We start from the raw sequence: 22,202 nt of genomic DNA, 5'->3' as shown, positions 1-22,202 counted from the left end.
ACGAGCCATTCATCAGCCACGAACAAATCCTACATTCAGGTGGTCTCTACAAGTTGTAGCCCGCTCTTTTCACTCTCTTTTCATTCGTGTTGAAGTTTTTTGAGGGAACTTGGTCTTGTCGTAACCATTTTGCCCTTGGCTAGCATACTAATATGGCCTTGGGTTGGAATAAATTACTGCTCAGATTAGCAGGAAGGATGAAGAGGAGGTTTTATTTTTAGAAATTAGAATATTTGTTACATTATTAAAAGGGGGAACATCCTTTGATTCCTCTCATGTCTTCTTTTTTTCTTTTTTTTTCGCCAACCCCCCTCCCTTCCTTACTGAGATAGTCCCCAAACTGCCTACCTGTGTAAAAACAGCAGTCTTTAGTGGGACGTGAACATGGCTTAGGGACATGAAAGCAGCGTGTCTCTCCCTCCTGTAGCCCGGCGTTGTGCTCGGCACGCCAGACAACTCTGAATTTACTGCCACAGCACATTTCTTTCCCCCCCTTCCACCCTTCCTTCTTTATTATTCAATCAAACCTTTTGTTGTGGGGATTAGCGTATGAGTTATTAATAGGGGATCGACAACTGTATGCAAATACAACGCAAAGTACACAAACAGCAGAGCAGATAAGCAAAGAAACATTAACTACTGTCTTGATTAAAATCCTTGGGTGAAATCAGATGAGGGAATTGTCTTTTTTGACAGTTATCTGCCACTGAATTGTTGCTACATTCCTTCCAACATAAGTAACCGAAACGCTTCACATCTCTCGGCATATTTTGCTGAAATCAATCGAACACGATTTTGTGAACTATTAAAAACGATCGGATTCAGGTGCATTTCCGCTGACTAACGCTGTCCGCCGTGGCAACAACAATACGCTGACTCCCTCGTCTTGTCCCAGGAGTCCGTGTGGTCGAGCTACCGAAAAAAAAGAAAAAAAAAGAAAAAGAAAAATCCACCTCGCTAATGTTGTTTTCTTAAATGATTTTATGACAAGGGAGCAACAAGGCCGAAACTGGATTAGTCCACTGTGTCCGAAACCATTTAGCTAAAAATTGACCACGTACTGATTTTATTTTAATCACAAAAGACCCTTTTAATTATTGGAGTAATTAGTAAAATATATGTGCCTTCACCTCATATTGATCTATATTGTCTGTACAGTTAGTGAAGCAGAGGTCTGAGTATTGACTAACACCCCCCCACACACATACACACACACACACACACACTACCCCCTACATCCCTCTAACTACCCCCCTCCACCCCCACCCTGAAGGGCCATGGGTCTCTCACACACACACACACACACACAGCGCACCCCCCTACATCTCTCTTCAAACCCCTCTAGGGCCTTGATCTCTCTCTCTCTCTCTCTCTCCCTCTCTCTCTCTCTCACACACACACATTGCCGCTCTCCGCCGCCCCGGGGTGCTTGGAGGATTGGGGGTGGGAGGAGGGGGTCGGAGGGGAGGCGTTCAGGCTGATGGGCCCTGAAGAGGACAGATGACCAGCAGAGCAGAAGAAACTGCAGAGCCGAATAACTCTCCCGTCCCTCCGCCACGTCAGGGGGAATTCAGCGCTGCGCGAGACGCCCCGTCTAAGTGTTGTGACGCCTAATTACCACCAGCAGCACCCGGCAGCAGCACCCAGCGCCCGGCAGCACCCACAGCGGAGCGGCTCCCTCGGACGGACGGACGGACGCACGGCCCTTTGTAGTGGAACGCGCAGAAGGAGAGAGAAGAGACGGCCCATGTGACGCCTGGGGGGGGTCGAGGGGTGGAGGGGGGGGGGGGGGGGGGGGGGGGGGGGCTGACAAGAATGTGAGGTCTGTTTTAAGTTTGGAAGTTTTTGTCTTTTTTTTTTTCTCATAAGAGTCACTATCCTGACTCATCAAAACGCCTCTTCCTTTCTTTCTTTCTTTCCTTCCTTCGTTTTTTAACGGTAACACCCCCCCCCACCCCTCCTCCGAACGTGACACTTCGTCCTCGTTTCCCCAGACACAGCACCTTTAACGGCACCTCTGAAGACTCGGCGAACACTGCCTTATGTGCTGCTGCGTGGGTGGTGTGCAGTGTGTGTGTGTGTGTGTGTGTGTGTGTGTGTGTGTGTGTGTGTGTGTGTGTATCACTTGATTTGGCGGTTTTCATGTTTGTACTTGAATTAGAAGGATGACACAGTCCTATATGGGTGGGAGAAAATGTTATGACTCTTGTAAATCCTTATAAAACTCTTTAAAAACAATGCATGGCAGTCTTAATTCCAGAAAACTTGAAATTTTTTTGGAGATACAAAGATGTCACCTGTGTGTACGTGTGTGGTTATATATACATACTGTATATATGTAGGTATATGGGAAGTTCATTGTAGTACAGCATCCATACAGTGTGTGGTCTGTGTGTGGTAAAGAGTGAATGGTCAGTGTGCATCATGGACAAATGATGTGTTTTCTAGCTCTGAGGAATATTCCACCACAACTAGTCCTATGCCATTAGCTGTACAGTAAATAGGATTACACGGCGTCCATTGAGTCCTTCACCAAGCATTTGTGTTGAGGCGTCCATGTAGGCTTGAACATAAGGAGCAGCAGGGCCATCACACTCTGGTCCATCTCATTTAGAGCTGGCATGCTTTACACAATCACACACACACACACACACACACACACACACACACACACAGAGAGAGAAGCAGGGCTTGTCCGATGGGGAGGGGTGGGAGCAGAGCGGGTGTTCCCTGGCACACTAATCGGCATGACAGAAATAAAATAAAGAGAGTCGGACTCCGTCAAAACATGTATGGCCCCTTAAACAGAGAGCTAATAAAAGAGCTAAAGCTGCTTGTCCTTTCAGCTGAGGCTGCCTGATCACACACCAACAGTCACATTATCTTAATTCAAGGGATTCTTTTAAGTGTCTCCTTAAACAACGGAGAGAGCGCTGCACGGGAAAGACAAATGAGTTTACCAGTTTTAGCAGGGGTAAGTGCCTAAATCCAGCGCCATCGATCCCTATCTGGGTTATTACGAGGCTGTGAGCTGCCACTGGAGCTCTGCTGGTCGAAAAGGCTTAAAATATTACGGGCTAAAGAGGGAGGAGAGACGTGTTTGAAGCAAACCACCTCGTCCTCTATACTGGTCAATACCTGCAGGCGCCACAGGAAGGGCATTCACACATGCAAACACTCACTAGTGACAGTACCACCCACCCCCACATCCCTCTCTCTGTCTCTCCCTCTCTCTCTCACACACACACACACACACACACACACACACACACACACACATACATATTGGTAAAGGGATGCCTTTAGAACCAACAGATCGCCCCTCTGACTCCACGGGGAAAATTGATTTTTCTCTCTCGCTCCTGTCTTTTTTTCCCGAGGAGGTGCTGGGCAGGTTTTTAACCTAACACTCTAACCTGAGTGTTAATGCACAAAGAGACATCATGTCCATTGATCCGGTGGTGCCGCCGGAGCGTCTTTAAATGTCTGAGGGGGGAAAACAACGCTGAGGGTTTCATGCTAAACGAGTGGGACACGGCCCCCATGTGGGATCCCTGCAGAAAATGATTTACAGCTCAAACCAGCCAGCGTGGAGCGCATCCATCACCGTTCACCAATGCAATCATCATTATCATTTTATACAAAAAAAAAAAAAACGAAACAAAAAAAATCTGCTTAGCGTAACTTTTAGTTGCACTAGTTCTAGCGTGGGCCATAAACTTTGCGTAAACAGCTGCTGCTAGATGCACAGCTTCATATAGCAAGATTGAACAAATTGAGATTCAGCAAAAAGTTTAGCAAAATATACCTGCAACAGTGGGTAGGAATAGGACAAAGAAAGTACCCCAACCCTCCGGTGTAGCACATCCTGTCTGCTAATTATTGTAAAAAAAAATAAAAAAAAATAAGGATTAATAATACATTAAAGACAACCAGAAGAAGAAAAAAAATCTCAGCCATAAAACATATGTATTTTTAATATGAATCTCACTGAATCAATACCCTCAATTAGCAACAGCAAGCAAATTGCCAGACGAGGCGTAATTACTCGAAGGTCAGTAGGTATTATTCACAGTCACTTTAGTTTACCACATTAGGACAAGACAGGACGCCAGGCTAAAATTATAAATTCCATTCCCATATCTGTCCTTTTCTGATTTAGATGGATGAAGAATAATTAACTCCTAATTATTCAGATCACTTAAGGCACTTTCTGGATCCACAAAAGAGATGCAGCCGTGTCTGTCAGCCCACTTCAGCTGCTATCATTTAGAACAATCCCACAACTTGACCAATGACAACTTAAAAAAAAATGACTAAGGCTGCCTGTCTGTTTTCCCACCAACCCCCTCCAGCCTCCACCCGCTTCTACCTCAGAGGGTCTTAAGGAAGCACACTTCCTTTAAATTCACCCATATGCAAATTTTAAGATGTGATTTGCATTTTAAAGTATTTAACTCCCCATATTTATTGGGCTCTGAGGCCTTGCTGATCATTGATTTATGTGCTTCCGGCAATCATATTTCCATATTTTGTGTGGTTTTTAACGACAGTAATAATTCAAATATGCAAAAAGTTGTTCTTTGAACGATATCTTTAATTATATCCTCAAAGCATCATTCCTTTTTCGCTTCTTTTTTTTTTCCAGAGCTGAGATTGTCTTTGAATAAAAAAGGCTAAAGAATGATAAATTAGACTGTGGGGTGAGACATTGACGGGCCGAACTCCAGTCGGTTACCTTATGCGCAGGGAGACGTCTTAGCATGTTTGCCTATCTCCACAACCACAAACAGACTCGGGGTGCTCGGCTGTACAGGGACCCGTGTAACCTTGTCCCCAAAGCCCTTTATTAATGCTGACATTCTTTCACCACAAATCCAGTCTCAGATTGTGAAATTCGTCTCTCTTACTCAACTAAAAAAAAAAAAAAAAAAAAAAAAGAAAAAACAACACAAAACAAGGAGACCTTCCCCCTCTGTTTTGCCGCTAACACAGAAAGTTTCTCTGTCACCTCTCCTTATTAGAGTTGTCAGAGTCGCGGCGTGCTCTTATGAAAGCCGTCACCCTCCACATGATTAAAAGTGGCGGGTTCCCACCACCGCTTGGCCTATCAGCATCAGCGAGCAGCCATCAGACGTGTCCGCCGTCCTCCTCGCCCGTATTCCCTTTGTCACCTCTGCACGGCGTGGAAACTTTTTGGTATAATTGCTCACCCATACACGAGCGTGGGTGACTAATATATTAGATTAGTGGTGTTTGGTTCCAAAAGGGAGGGGGGTGTTTTATTATCTTGTTCACATGGTAGGCTGCATACTGTGAGAGTCAATATGAAAGGAAAGAAGAGATTAATTTACCAAGAGAACCTGCACATTAAAGCCCTGACCCAAATGAACTGCGCAATAGCCTACTGCATTGGAAATAATAGGTATCATCATACTGTATGTCAGATTTAATCATTATCAATATCGATGCAATCCATGCCTCAATTATATGATATTACGATAATCTAAAATTAAAACCTTTCAATGGAGATATTGTGAAAAAATGTGAATTTTATTATACAATTTTTATATTTTTCTTTCGCGTATTTTTAAATACTTTTGTGACCACAGATCACCTCATCTTCCCTGACCACAACAATTGCACCTAAAAGTGTGTTTACACGCACAAGCCCGCACACACACACACACACACACACACACACACTAATTGTGTGTGTGTGGACATGAAAACACAACATATCCTATTAAATCTACTGGGCAAATTACAATAATAAGACATTTAAAGTGGCAAACATAAATATTAATTTTGAAAATTATAATTATAAAAAATGAATGGGTAAACAAATAATGAAAAAATAGCCATAATTTGTATTTACAACAGCGTCATTATTATTAGTCGTAATTACTATTACTACCGCGATAATTTTTCAATTTTCCTCATAATTTGTATCATCAAAATATGTCCGGTGTTAGCGTTTGGCTTTACAGTGTTGCAGTTTTAAATGCAGGGATGTAGAGAGGCTGAGTTCAGTACAAGCCAAACACATTAACACAGAGGCCCTTGGAGGATGCATTTCACCCCAATGTTTAACTATCACTGCTGAGCCTTGCACTGAGTGCACGCAACATATGTTACAACCCCTCCACCCCTCCACCCCCCTCCTCCACCCCCCCACCCATGAGACTGCTGGCACACCACCCTCCACTCTGCAATTAAGCTTTGCTTCTCCTCACTTCAGATTTCTGCACTGTGGCTCTAAAACTGATCACCGTGGATGAGTGTTAAAAATTAAATTGATTATATGTGATTTTTATGTTTATGATATAGGCCATACGTGGATCTACACACTCGCACACACGCACTATTATACATGGTCCTTCGCACACACACACTTATGAGCAGCGCCAAAAACTGCACAGTATCGCTTGTGATATTTCTGCAGAGCGGATCTAAAACAGATCACTGTGGATGAATTTTACAAATTAAATTGATTATATTTGATTTTTGTATTTATCTATAACATATACATGGAACTACACACTCTCACACACACACACACACACACACACACACATTATTATACATGGACCTTTCCACAAACACACACACACACACTTGCGAGTAGCGCCAAAACTGGAGTCACAACCGGTCAATGAGGAGGCTGAAAGCTGATCAATTTACAAAGCAAATAAAAAAGCCTAACGATGCCATCACAGTAATGCAGGCGAAAACTATATCAATGAAAAACCTCCTCTAATAAGACGACCCGTTCTACGTCTCACCAGAAAAAGAAAAGTTCTTTTTTTATTTTTATTTGATTTTTTTGTAAAAAAAAAAAATCAGGATAAAGCAAATCAATTAGGCTGTGCTGAAAATCCCTCATCTAGTGTAGCAGTGCTGTGAATCAGAGTGTAAAACTATTCTCTCTCCCTCTCCAGAAAGGTTATCGCCTTGTATCTTATTGCCTTTACCTGTTCCTATTCACTGTGAACATGCACTGATTTGAATAAGCACCGCTCCAGAGGCTCTCTTATCAGATCCCAGACGGGTGTGCCAACACAGCAGTATCAGGTACACACCATCTCTCTCTGCCGCCGAAAAAAAAGAAAAAAAAAAGAGAAAAGAGCGTTGGAAGGAAGAAAGAAAGAGAAAAGAAAGAGGAAGAGAAAGAGAGAGTGTCGGTGCATCTGGGATCTGTTGCCTGATAACGGGATCTGGCTATAATCGGATCCAGACTGGATATGCAAAAGTGACCAAAAGAGGAAAGCAGCTAATCCTTCTCTGGAAATGATTCCCTCTCCCTTTTTCCCTGTTTCCTTTTTTGTTTTGTTGCTTCCTTTTTTAATCATTTTACTTTAATATCTAGAATAAATTCTCCACAACTGTTCACCTACAGACACACCAATTTATTTTAAGTATAAAATGCAGGATATAATCTACTGAATTTTTAAGTGGGATATTATTACAAAATCTTTAAGTAGTGTGTCTGAGAAAAAAAAAATGTAGATTATCTACATTTTCTACTAACAATTACCCACCGGAGCCATGATATTTAAAAGCTTTCATTTCATTAATAGGTTGCATCTGGACTTTCTTTCTCGCTGCACACAGCCACAGGAATACGAGTCCCTAACAGTGTACTGGTTTCCAGTTTCACGTTGTTGATTGCTTTAGCTGTATTAGAGGAAAACATCAGCTGAGGAAGGCATCAGTCAGTGAGGTTAGCGAGCATGGTAGCAACATGACCTCAGAAAATGTATCCTCCTCGGGTAGGTTAAACACTCACGCACACACGCACACACACACACACACAAACACAAACACACACCGAGGCCATGCTCATTTCCCCAGTCCTCTTAGCGGACTAACCTGCTCTCTTCATTAGGGTGCTGTGGGGACTTATCACTGTGTAGTCTTTGTCCTTGCTGTAATTGCCCTCTCGGCATGTCAACCCCCACCCACCATAACCACCACCACCGCAGCAGCCCCACACCCAGCCAGCCATACACCCAGCCAGCCAGCCAGCCAGGCAGCCCAGCGTCAGCCCCCTCGTGACAGGCCCGGTGAGGCGCCGGAGTGGGGGGCCTCTCCTGAGACCTGCTGATCGGCCCCTGAGGTCCGCCGGTATAGAGAGGCTTGTCCTAGTTAAAGCAGCACCGGCAGGGACACCCCTCTGAACGCTAAGTCTGCCCTGCCACGAGCCCCAGCCTCCATCTCCACTCATTTACAACGGCACTAATACCCGCAGTGGAAGTCTACCGTCTCGCCGCGGAGAAGGGGAAATATTCCGTTCGCAATTTTTCCACTTTGAAATTATGTCTCTAGCAAGAATTGGACACTCAAGTATAATTAAGCGTGCCATCTCCCTTTTTTAGGCATCTACATATCTTAATTAATACAATTTGGTTGCAGTCTGAAATCAACATGTTCTGTCCATAAGAAAGTTTCAATTCATTATCTGTCGTCCGCCAGTTCTGACTGCTGTAGTACGCAATTATACCAAAGCAACTTTTTGCTTGCATTTTGTTTAAATAAGATGAATACCAAACAAAATAAATCTTACAAAACTCCTAGAATTGAACAAACCTTTCAACAGAACAAATATCAATCTTAAGCGTTTCATTTCATTTATGCAGGAGATTCACATGTACCACACACTAGGCAGTCACAGATTGCAATAGAATGCTCTCACTGTGGGTTTCTAGCAAGTTGAATGGCGCCATCTACTGTCCGTTCCACAGACCACAAGTCACGGAGAACAGCTACTGGATTTGAACCCCAAACTGGACTCAAAGAAAACAAATAATTTTTTTTGGCTGTACTTGCAGCTTATGCAGCCTGTAAAAGTATAAGTAATCAGAATCTGCTGGGGGGCTCGGAAGGCAGCAAGCAGGCTTTTGAAATGACCATAAAAGTGGGCAGAGTGAACCCCTAATTTGGAATTTAACTGTAATAGACACAGGGCTATCAGTGTTGCAGCATAATCCTGACCTCTGTTTGTTTTGCTGAATAAACGGAATAAATGAATAAACGCTTCCTCTTCACGGAGCGCGCTCCTCCTCATCACGCTCGACGGCTTTCCTGCGGGGTAATCGACGTGTCAGCGTTTTCACGGGCGGCTGCAGGGGTTCAGACCTACGCCTCGGTCTGCGGGGGCTCGGCGGCGCAGGGGTTAACGCGGCGCGGTGTTGGGAGAAAGCAAAGAAAGCGTGGCTGACAACGGGGTCTTCTACTTCCCCGGCCACATGTCCGCTCCTCTCTCCTGCAGGCCTGACACTTGTGGACGTCTGAATGGAGGGCAGGCGACTCCCACTGCCCACTCCCACCCTAATGACACTTTATCCTCCCCAAAAATGTACCCCCATCTGCCCCTGCCAGGAGCTCCAGGGCAATTTGGTGGCAACTGCGCTGATGAGGAGATCTTAGTGGCAGCCACAGAGCCTGGTCCTAACCTCTTCCACCACAGAGTTAAGATCCCAATATCAGCCGCCGGGGCTGTGGAAGATGCAGGCAAACAAACACAAAGACATAAAGGAGAAACGATATGCAGTATAACGTTTTAATAACTTTGTTGCGAGATATCTGAAACGCAAACGCATTAAAGTGGACGTAGTGCCACGCGTGACCCACTCATTACACACACAGCCAGTGCAAACATTACCTCCCCCCCTCCACACCCATAAACACACACAAACACCTCATTGCCTTTCTGCATCCCTGCATCCATCCAGCGATGCCTCCAACAAGCCTTGGGAGTTTTTCTACGGGGGTGTTTTACGCGTCCCGCGGGGCTCAGAGACAGTGAGATGTGGCTATAGCACACAGAGGATCCCAGTCAAGGACACAGGCAGCATCACTCACTCCGCCATTATTTGCTCATATTTAAAGCTGGGAGGCGGAGGGGCTACCTGGGGGACTGTAGCTACACATGCAGGGGAGGATGGGTGATTTCAGAGTCCGACGGGTGTGCTGAGCGACCGGGAGCTAAAGGAGACGCGACATAGGCAGGGAGAGAGAGGGAGTGACGGAGGGCTTTATATGTCAGCCCGGTGATACCAGCATTTTTATGGCCGAATATTTTTCCTCTTGTCAGAGCTGGATAAGGAATCACCATAAGGTGGGGGAGCATGAATATTGCCCTTGAGGGCCCACTGTGGCTGCTCCTGTTTATGGTTGACTAGCAATCAGCCACCGATTCAGGACCCACAACCCCTCATCCATCCACGTCAGCAATTAATCAATTAAACGGGCAGCGGGGAGGAGTGGGACCGGCTAGGTGTGTTAATACAATAGCCTGTTAAGGTTGATGTAATTTCATCGCTAATGTCACCCATCCATCACGGGTTATTATCTGTTTTGCATAGACAATGGTCAATATCACTTCATAAATCTGAGAATCATGGGGATCTTGTGATATTAAGCCTGAAGGATGCTAACAAATGATGAGCAATAGAGAACGAGGGCCGAGCCACAGCTGACCCTACTGAGCTGAGTGGCAAACCTCCGATGCTAGACTAGAAAACAGGCTTACAGCCGTTTGATCTGTAATAAAACATTTGAAAATTGACATAAGGCAGGGATTACCAAACTTTTTCATGTCAACGACCAATAAATAGATCTGTTTACCCCCATTTGAAAAGATTATGCCTAAGGAACGCCATCTGAGAGCAGTTTTGTTGTTAGATATGACTTTATACAGAATTGCATAACCGTCTATACTGTAGGTGGGCAGGCGAGCACCCACCTACTGTGAAACCTCAAAACAATCCTCCTTATACATTGTCTCGTTGTGCCTTTTTTCTAGGGAGGGAAATAACAGTGAAATGAAACGCTCATCTTGGACCCCTGATGGTCCCCGGACCCCACTTTGGGAACCACTGACCTGAGGCAACATATATGCTGCCTGTTTCTGGTTAAACAATGACAGGGGTAAAGGTACAGTGTTTTAGCATGATACAAAGGGCAAGTGTGTGTGCACAAGTGTGTATATAAGCATGTGTGTGCATGGGGGTGGGGTGTGGGGTCTGTGTCTGTGTGTGCTTGAGTGTGTATGTGTGGGCCAGACCCCGTGTGATAGACATGTTGAGAGAGCGGTGTTTGGTGCACTAATGGCTGTGGTTCACCAATGTGGGTTTTTGAAGGCCAACAGCACTACCTGATAGCTGAGCAGTTTGTGCCAGTATTCAATAACCTTAAATTTGCCAAAAAATAAAAAATATTCAGTGTTCAGTGAATATTGAGTGAATTTTATTTTTGTCAGGGTGGAAATGCCTCTGATACAGCATTTAGACCATCATGGGACACTAAAAGTCCACATTGAAACCCAGGATAATAATACTACAAATAATAATAATACAAAAAAAATAAATAAGAAGAAGCATATATAGAACATATGCTTATTATTATCAATTTAGGTATATATATAATATATTGTTCTTATTATTATATATCAATACAATAATATTGATGCATACTTGTGTGGAATCTGATCAAATTGTCTCATTAGAATCAATTCAGGTAAAGGGCTGCACATAGAAAACCAATGTAGAATTGATCAATTATACAATAAAAATGTAATCAATCAAACTGTATCATATCCATCACATCAGAGGTGAACGACACTGACTGATATCCAATTTTTAATAAAAGGCCGATACCGGCCCCATATATCGGTCTAACCCTACCAGCATCTTCAGTCAGACACAAAGAGCCTCCCTTCCACCCAAGCCAACATTTCCCCTGCACTCCCAGCAGGTACATCAGCTCAATTATGATGATGGCAATGACTGATTGCATTTTACCTCTCCCCTGTTCCCCCAATAAGTCTGGCCATCACACAGGGAGCGACGGAAGAAGGGAAGGAGAGAGAAAGAGGGAGAGAGACAGAGACAGAGATAGCGGCATCATCTCTAGTGAGCTACAAGCGTCCCAGATGCCAGTCTCCAGGATGGTATCAAACATCTCGGTGGCAGACTCGCCATGAAAATAATCTATACCTACAGGAAGTCAATTAAAAAGTGCCAGGGGAGATTAAGAGCAGCGTGACAGCTTTTCGTCGGGCCACGGGTTTGTCTGGAAGAACCAGCGTGTTGCGTGTCTGAGTCTGCTGTGTGAGTGTGTGGAAGGTGAAGTGTGTGTGTGTTGGTAGTAAAGGCATGCTGGAAGGCGGGCAGGTGGGGGGGGGGGGGGGGGGGAAGGGGGGGGGGCCCGTTGCCGAACACCCTTAAAAGCCCCCTCATGAATATTAAAAAGGCCCTTGGCAGCCGGCAGCTCTGCCACAAGTTTGCAAACCAGCGTAATGTGTCTGTTTGCGCTGAGAAGGGGCTCAGTCCGGATATCAATTAAATCAAGCGCTGTCAGTCTGATGGCCCTCTCAATGGAGGGACAGCCCATTCCCCTCTACACATCAGCTCAGCTTTGTGTCAACCATCCATCTCTCATCCTCCCCTTCCCTTCCCTTTCCCTCGCTTCCACTCCTCCTCTTTCCCCGTAGCCATCTTTATCAGCCCCGACGCGCTCTCTCTTCCCCCCCCCCCCCCCCCCTTCTCTCCTCTTTGCTCTCTCGCTCTCTGTCTCTCAAGCAGCCAGTAACTGAATGCACAAATTACTCTCCCCTCCACCTTTAACTCCCACTAAATCTTTCCCCTTTTCCACTTTGCTGAGCCGGGATATTTTATTCCTCCATCAAATATGCATCCCATTAATTAAGTTAAATTACTCCTGACTGCCAAATATCCCCTGCCCCGATGGGTGTCAACACAGAAATGCATGACTGTGAACCTGCAATGACACGGCCCCAACACTTAAACATGAGTTACAGCCTTCCCAGCTCCATCCGTGGGCAGATTACCAGACACTTTGGGCTGCTGGAATTAAGCGCCGCTCACTCCTTCCCCTCCTCCCCAGCTTTTTAATAAGTGCACAATGGATGACACCCGCACTTTTGACAATGAGAGGACTGATATTTTAATTACACCCTTTTTTTCATCTGCCTTCCTCTTCATCTTTTAATTGCTGTTGTTAATCACTCATTAACTTCCCTCTCTTTAGTTTTTTTTTTTTCTTCTCCAGCTCCTAAAATCTACCTACGACATGATTAGCTCTATAGAATGGATCGCTCAGCAACATTTCTAAAAGAATTCAACTACTTTAAAGTGTAAAGTTTGCACTTATTATTTTGCATGAGACCAGGAGGTATAAGTGGTGGCGGTATAAGCCTACCTAAACTCAATTTATCCACCTTTTTTAGCTGACATAAATCGTTAGAAGGTAAATTCGTACTAAGTACCAAACTGATGTAAGTTATCTGAATGCAAGATCTTTTAAGGCGAAAAACATAAGGCTTTTCTTATGATGATCGGCGAGTAGAGGTCATAGTTTACCCTCCTCATTATTGACCATTATATCACTTTGTAGGACTATAGGGCGATGTGAATTCAAAGATGAGAAATCGTCAAATCCTACAGGTCAATTTAACAAAAACGATAGGCGATAAAGGGCTGGATAGGGCTGAGATTACTGCAGGTTTAATGTTTTAGTGAAGAAGCTACTGAGATCCTACATAGTACAGACAATAGCCTCTTAACCCAGACAGTCCTCAAGAGCAGTATAACTTAATATCATAAGCCTATGTGCTGTGTTAGCTCCTCTACTAAACTACTGATCTTGCCGTTTAGCATCTGGCCCCTGTGTTTGTTTTTGTTTGTGTTTGATTAAAGGGAAATGCTTCGATTATGAAGCCCCGAGGCCCCCATTCTGGCCCCACTAAAGAATATGAGATTGTTATTAAGACCTAATAGGACTGATACGCTCTCAGAGATTTCTCTCTTTCTCTCTCACTCTCAGAGATGCTGAGTGGGGTCCCATTCAAACTCCTCAAAACCATCCTTTCTCCAAAATGAGACTGACCAAGCAAACAGACTTTGTCTCCCTCAAGTATTTGTGCCGCATAATTTGAAACATAAATTTAATAGCAAAAACTTGTTTGTGTGACTTTTGCTGAGCCTTCATTGCCTTCCTGCTGATTAACAGGCCCATAATCCAAACCCAACTAATGAAGCCATATGTTTGTTGTCATCTCTTAAGCGAAGAGATATCTGAGAGGACGTGTCACGAGTGAGGAAATAAAGTTGACGATTCCAGCTCCAAAACAAGTATAAAAACTGTAAAACTGTACACTGCTGGATTTTATATTGATATATTGATGCTGTCTAGTATTGATTTCTCTCTCTCCACTCTCTTTCCTCTCTTGCCTTTTTCTGTGTGTGCGTCTGTATCTGTGCATGAGTGTGTTTCCATTGCAAAAAACATTAATTTTACAAACATCAGCCCAAGGCTACTAAACACATCCAATCCATTATGCTGCGCTTTATCGTGTTATGGGGGGGGTAACGGGCTGTAAAGCTGTCTCGGTCATAAAGAGCGATCGCAGAGCGCCGAGTCAAACCAGAACGCTGAGCTCTCCAAGCCATACGCAGCCCTCGTTATCATCAGAACAGCTCCGTCACATACTTAACCTTTCCAGACCAGCCTTTCTGCATTATTTTCCAAATGACCTTTAGCGTTACTTATTTCATTTCCGATAATGGCGCACTAAATTCAGTTAAACGCATCAGAGCAAAATGTGTTTATTTTGGTGAAGGGGACCATACTGACTGACATGGACCATGCTCCCAGACACTAACTCTCAAGTATCCAAACCAGTAAACACTGATACATCTTCCTGATGGGAATAAATGCCAGGCCCCGTCTCTAAAGAGCAAAACTAATAAGTCTTCAGATACACATGGATTAATACAAGTAAAAAAGGACAATAAAATACAGATCTAAATAAGGAATATATGGATATATGGTATAATCTACATCGAGGCTTGCCCAGGGATGTAGTGGAGGGTAAACTCATCTAAACACAGTTTACCCATCTTTTTAGTCTGACATAAATATTTATGAAGTAAATTCAAGTACACATCATAGTAAATAGTATCAAACAGATGTAAGTAGAACGAGGATAGGGTCTTTTAAAGGGAAAAAAGCATAAATATTTTTTTTTTAATATCGGTATTAGTTTTCCTTATGATGATTACAGACTGGAGGACATGGTTTATCCATCTTTCTGTCTAACTCTACGTCACTGGAGTTGCCTAATTAACGGCATCTAAAGGTTGAAAAAAATGCTAATGAAATATGCAAACACAAAAGGCTTGTGGTATCTGACTTGTTCAGGTAAATATTCAATGTTTACATCTGTTGGCTGATAATGAATTCAGAATTCCTGCTCCCGATCCCTGCCAACACATGCTGCACGTTCTTGGTCACATACAGCTAAATCATTTAGGACATTATGAGCTTTCAGAAGGTCTAACTCTAACATAAATACATAACTACCCTAGAGCTGTTGTATCGCAGACACAATCCCCCAGCCTGTATGGAGCAGCGTGTTTCACGCCCTTGCTGTATGAGCGGGGGGGATCTTAGCGAAATCGCTAATGCACGTGATGATTAAGTGTAACTCAAATACCGAGTGTGTTGTTCACAGGCCTGACAGGCAGTAATTTGGTGTATTATATTCTGCGGTTTTAATTGCACGCCACCGACGTCCCTCTGACACGATATGAAGCGTTGATGTACAATTATTTCGGGGCGGCGGGAGATCAGGGGAGTGACATTATAATCATCCTCATAGGGATCCCTCTCTTCATCTGCAACAACCATTAATGTTTAAATGGGAGGAAGGGGGGAAAAAAACATAAAAATAGTTCTCAGGGAGTTCTAACCAGATTCTGTTTGAGGATTATAGAGAATCACGTCAGGGGAGAAGGAGAGGGGTGTGGGTAGACAATAGAGGGGCTGAGTTAAGTGACGGCTTTCTCTGGATAAGCAGCAAGCTAAGATGCTCCTCCACTGTCACTGCCAGGCCTCACACTACTCATACAGGCCTGGGCATTAAGGCACATTACAGCGGATGAGCCACGCAGGGCGGAACTGATGGGCTATTCTGGGAACAGACCAGACAATCTCACAAGACAGGGGGGACACAAAAACCCTGACATGAGCCAGCCCCATCCTGTTAACAGTCAAATCACACACACAACACCCAACATGAAATCACGACTATATATACTCACTCCGACACTAAGTCAAGTAAACTGAGACAAGGAGGGGTGGGAGGGAAAAACACAATGCAGATTTCTCCACAGAGAAGACAGACTTAGCGTGCCGCAAACTTTTTTCTTCTGGGAGAGAGCAACAGTTTTTAAGTTTTGTCCAAATTCCTGAAGTGACACTAGGCAATGGGCAGCTTATGACCCATAATCATAAAGCCGGGGTCCACGAGAGGACAATCCATGTCCATGATAGTGTTAATACTTCTAAGGCCCGGGCTGAGATATTAAACCAATGCCTCAAAGCATTTAGACTCTTGATGCATAATTTAACACCTACAACAGCACTGGATGTCCATAGCATCTTTGGGGAGGACGAGGAGAAAGCGGGAGGGTGGAAATGCTGAATCAAGGGCCTTTCTGGGAGATGATGGAGGAGAGGAAGAGGAGGCTCATTAAGTGGCCGAGCCCTACTGTGGACAAAACATGCCGGGGGGAAACGCAAGAAACTGCCGCCTCACATGCTGGAGGCTTTTTTTTAACCAATTAAATATGAGAAATCTTATCTTGCATGCTAGAGGCCAATTTGTGTTTTTTTGCTGTTTTTGCACCTCAAGAGTTTTTTTTATAGGCAAATTAAGACACATCAATTAGTTTTAAAATAAAGATATAGATGTATAGACACACAGATAGGTAGAAACAAATAGACAGACAGATAGAGAAAGTGAGAGAGAGACGGCAAGGCAGAGACAGAAAGCCTATAGAGCGGCGGCGGTGATGAGCACGGCCCTCTCAGGTTTGACTGGCAGCCCGGTCAAGGGTTCCAATCTGTCCTGGCCTCGCATTTGCATTTGTTAATTAAATGCCACAACAATATGATCTTTAAGTATCAACAACTTCCCCTACTCCTGAAAAGAGACCGCCGGCGCTGGGCTGGAGCTAAAGTGAGGTGGACAGCCGAGGCGCAGCGCATCCATTCGCTGCCGTCTCAAACGCCGGCTCACGGTGTCAGAGCCGAGGTAATCTTCCAGCCTCAAAGTTCACCGAGGAGAGCGGCAATCGATGGCATGGAGTAAAAAAAAAAAACATGCAAACAATAGTATGGTGAGCTTATGCTCTGATCAGAATGGTAATCTTTTGCCAAAGCGTATGCAGGTTTTTTTTTTTATTCTAATCAAACACTCAGCTCATTTCACTGATTAACACAACTTCAAGAGAGAGGGGAGCTCCTTAGTGAAATACAGCTGCTGTGGTTGGTTGGTTGGAATGAAAACCTGCAAACTCTTGGGCCTCAAGGGACCTTGATTGAGAACAAATGCAATAACAAAATGAAGAAATTTTGTCACTCAAAAAACAAAAAAACAAAACAAAACAAAAAAATGTGGCCCAACTACAGTCTCACCTTAATTGGAATGATAAATGGTGATAATAAGTAAACATCCCATTAGATAAAACTGTTTTTTGGTAAAGCTAAATGTTATGCCATTGTTAGTATCCACAGGAGAACACCAAGCTTAATAGCACTATAATCTCACTTTTCTAGGTCACCCAAAAGAAAAAAAAACAGGGAAATCACATTACGCATTATACCTGAAACATGGCCACCCATTAGTAACGTGCTTTAGATTCAGATTAAGGAAACTATACCACCAAATCTGAAAACTTTGGGAAGGAGAACAGGCTATGTGTATGTATGGCTCTGGCCTTAATGAGGGTGTTTCTGGAGGCTTCTTTGTGTTTGCTGCTCTTTAGTCAAGGGGAGGGATGGTCTGGTGATCAGTCAGTACTGAAAGCACACACAGGGCCGATTTGTCACCAGTGGCTGGCACTGGCAGCACACAGCTCCTCCATTCGCATGATTTGTGAAACCAGGGGCTGTATTTAGTAGTCCCATTTAAAGGCATATTGGAGAACTGCTCTGTATGTGTGTGAGTGTGTTTCCGCGTGTGTGTGTGTGTGTAAAACTAGACTCTTGGTCAAAGCCCCAACACATTCGCAGCACTTGGGAGAAAAGGTTTTCAGCTGGAGGGCTTGTGAAACATGAGCCTTTTCCCTCATTAAAGGAGAAGCTGTGTTTAAACCAAAGCTTGTTTGCTCCTGCTGTAATATGTTTGCAAACGGCGGCGGAAGCAAATAAACACATTCGCTCTGCTCGGCTTTAGAAGAACAAAATCCCAGCGACTGAACTAAACGGAACGGTTTACACAGAATTACACCGAGGGAGAAACTAAATAACTCCGCATATGTCTTCATCTTAGCGAGTGTATCGCCACAGAAGCGCCATGGCACAAAGCTGGAAATCCCACAATTTACTCTATTCCCCAACTGCATGTTAAACAGCTTAACACGTCCATTTGAACACGGCAAGACAGTGGGGAGGTCTATCATGGGAATGAAACGAGCTGAACACAACATATGGTCTACATGCAGGGGGTACAAGACACTGAGATACGAACCATACTGTTGCACTATAGAGTATTTATAGGCCTATGGTTGCCTGCATAAACGTGGACTGGCTGGGATTATTTGTAAAAGTTGAAATGATGAAGATGATGAAACAGACTGCATTTCTGTTACCATTCGTTAACCAGGCAAGTCGCCTAAGAACAATGCATTTGTCTTTACACAACAGGAGCGGCCCAGGGGAGTAGCTGAAGGGGAAGGGAGGGATATTTACACACTGGGGTTAGACCGATACTGATATTTTTGGATTGAAGCTGCTGCTAGCCATTATTTTTTGCCTACATTCAATATATCTAAACTGACCATTTTCTTTTTAAATTTAAATTGAGGCAAATCAGAATTTTTTTTTTTTTTTTTAATTCAGTGTTTCCCCCAGAACTGTATTCTCATCAGGGTTGAGGCAGGTTTCATTGCAGGTTTAACAGACTGACACCTCTGAAGATTTACAAATTAAAAAGAAATCTCCATCACATTGGATACTGGCTAATTTCTGATGTTTGATAAAACACCAATATCGGCCTGATACATCAGCAAACTCGTATATCGGTCTAACCCTAACACACACACACACACACACACACACACACACACACACACACACACACACACACACACACACACACACACACACTTAAGGACTACGGTAGTTGTTGAAGGATGGAAAAGTGTTTCTCGTTCACGGTGACCTTCAGTTTACAGGTTCACTTCTCTAATGATTCGACTGCCTTCTGTCTCCAAACTTAGATAATAAGCTGTAACACAGCAAAGCCTTTATTCCCCGCTTCGTCAATGTCAATTTCTCTGCCCTCCAAAGAGTCTGGGCCCCAAATCCGATCCTCGCTTTTAAAGAAAATGTTTTCAGTCATTTTTTAAGACTGTTAGTCCCTTGTAACTCACCCACAGATGTCGCATTTGTACTCTCTCATGCCCAGGTGTCTCTTCACGTGGTTCCTGGCGTCTCCCAGCTGGGCGGTGGCAAAGTTGCAGATCTTACACATGAAGGGCTTGGATCCTGCGAACCGAAGTGTGGAGCGTTAAAATGCTGCATTAACCCTGTGTTCATAACAGAGAGGTGGCAATTCTAATAAAATATCACAGTTTAACAGGTGGGCAGAACTTTAACTTTGCTATCCAGACCCTTTCCAAATGCCAGATATGTAAAGACAATGTTAACAGTTCCTTGCTAGTGTGAGCCTTTAGTGTCAACCTACTTCACAGCCAAAAAAAAATGACCTTCAAAGAAAAAAAAAAAAAAAAACACAGATGCCCTTAGTCCAGTCCCCATAAAAACTACAGTCATACTCCAAGTGCCAGGCTTCTCTTCTTTCGCTCTCTCTCTATCTATCCTTGTCACTCTCCTCCGTCTCTTACCTACTCTTCCTTTGCCTGTGGATGCGTAAATTGGATTCCAAAGGTCAGGCCGAATACGTAAATCAATTCTGTGTGCGCTCACTACCTCCCGTTCCATCATTAAAGCGCTAATCACTCTGGCGGGCTTTGCGGGGAGGTTTCTCCCTAATTATTGTCATTAATAAATCCAGAGGGCGGGGTGGCGTTTGAGAGAGTGGCAAAGCCTCTGCCTGCCATCCGTCATTTAAGAGCAGAGCAGGGAGGGCGGCTGTGGGCGCTACGCGAGCCTCTGGGTGACTGCGAGTGTATAACGGGTGGAGGGGCGACGCACCAACACCTACTAGATCAGGAAAGAAGAAAGAAAGAACTGGACCCTGCTCAGTCATGGAAAGGAAATTAAACCAAAACAAAAAATCACAAACCATCAGGTTCATTCAGACAAATACAGGATTCATTTTCCACAATACAATCCGTAGGCCTAGACTCCCTCAAAAAAGCACTGGATTAAACCCAACACAGTGAAACCTATGCATATGGCAAGACAGGAACCGAGGGTTGAGCCAGATCCAGGCCAGCACCATACAGCGTGACACTCCAATCTAAGTGGCAGCCCGGTATGATATCCACATATGCATCTTTTAGCAAACCCTCACCCTCTCCCGGTGAATATCCCAAGACGTTCTGCAATATTTATTCCAGGGGCAGCCGCTGATTTGATTAAGCACTTTGTGTAGATTACTAATTCGTTCATACACGGTTCACTTGCTGTGAGCTGGAAGTACGACACATCGAATTTTAAGCCGGTAACGAAGATTGAAAGGCAAGCCTGTGCTAACAAGGCCCATAAACACGGGGGGTGAGGGGGTCCGCACACGGGCAACAGCAAGCCCAGCCTCTTCATTTCACATGTCCCTACAGTATACTGCACACACACATACACACACACACAAAAACCACAAGACACAATCATAAACGCACATGGACAAGCAGAAAGAAAGACAAGTAAACACACACACACAAACACACACACAATAATCCTATATTACTACGCATACACACCCTCTTCACATCTACACATGCACGCGCTCACACACTGAAAATCACCAACCAACCAAAAGGCACCAACATCGACACCCACGGAAAAACAAAAAGACAGATAGCGTGCATACCCATACACACACACACACACACACTACATCTACATTCAATATCCCTCCTCACACATGGACATATCCACACACACATAAACATGACAAGACACATTCATAAACACACATGGACAAACAGTAAGAAAGACAATCACACACACACATACACACACACACACACACACACACACACCCCAAACCTGAGGTGAGACGAGAGAGAGGCGTATGGGGAGCTGATTTGTCCAGATGGCTGGCTGAGTATGAGACATGGCAGAGAGGAGAGAGATGTAACATCCCTCAGTTCTCACATCTTATCACATTAATACTCCACCACTCCACTTAAACAGCCTCCGTGAAACTGAAATTGACCATCAATGCAGTGTCATGTTAAATTAATATTGCCATCCACATAGGGGCGATGTGGCTCCCTCACATCCCAGATGAGACGGGGAATGACTAATTCATTTCCTGAGAGGAGAGAAACCTCCTGCAATGTTTCACTGCCCCCCCCCCTCCCTCCTCCACACACACACACAGCTTGATGTCTGAAGCCTTACACAAGCTACACACTGCTGTCAGAGGCTTAGCATTGACCTTCAGGTATAGAAGAAAATAAGTTTGAGTGATCAGTACTAGGGTTATGTCAGTTTGCCAATATATTGTGCCAATATTGGCCTTTTATTAAAATAATAATCCATGACATTTTCATACAAATACCTGTCGGTTTTGTTATTTGTTACTTTCTATTGCCAATTGATATTACACAATAGTGATTCAACCCAGAAGCGCAGTACTCAAGTCTGGTCTCGGTCTGTTGACTTGTTTTTCTCCACCTGGTCCACTTTTGTTTATTTTCTCCCCAGCACTATAAACAATTTAAGGGTTATAGTTGGAATGACTCTCAAAACAAGCAACTCCTTAAGCATTATTTTTACAATTGAAGAGACACATACACTGTTTATTACCTAATTTGGTCTTGGTCTTAAATCGGACTCAATTCACTCTGGTCTCGGTCATGACTTGGTCTTGTCTGGGCCTGGTCTTGGAATTGCCTCAAACTTGACTAAGGTCTTGACTACAATCATGATTCAACCCATAGTCATTTCATGAAAACTTCTGGTGTCTTTCTCAGGAAAAA

At 44.0% G+C, this 22,202-nt stretch overlaps 1 protein-coding gene across 1 annotated transcript in view; it reads right to left on the bottom strand.

Moving 5' to 3' along the window:
• Nucleotides 1-22,202, bottom strand: part of znf407 (zinc finger protein 407) — a 145,960-nt gene that overhangs the window by 114,684 nt on the left and 9,074 nt on the right. Inside the window, exon 4 of the mRNA XM_078287303.1 lies at nucleotides 19,464-19,578. Coding sequence (XP_078143429.1) covers nucleotides 19,464-19,578 — 115 coding nt within the window. The remainder of the gene's footprint in view (nucleotides 1-19,463; nucleotides 19,579-22,202) is intronic.

Source organism: Centroberyx gerrardi, chromosome 12, assembly GCF_048128805.1.
Source record: "Centroberyx gerrardi isolate f3 chromosome 12, fCenGer3.hap1.cur.20231027, whole genome shotgun sequence".
In the NCBI taxonomy this organism is placed as follows: domain Eukaryota; kingdom Metazoa; phylum Chordata; class Actinopteri; order Beryciformes; family Berycidae; genus Centroberyx; species Centroberyx gerrardi.
Note: the sequence above shows the minus strand (reverse complement) of the source record. Positions and strands in the feature narration are given on the sequence as shown.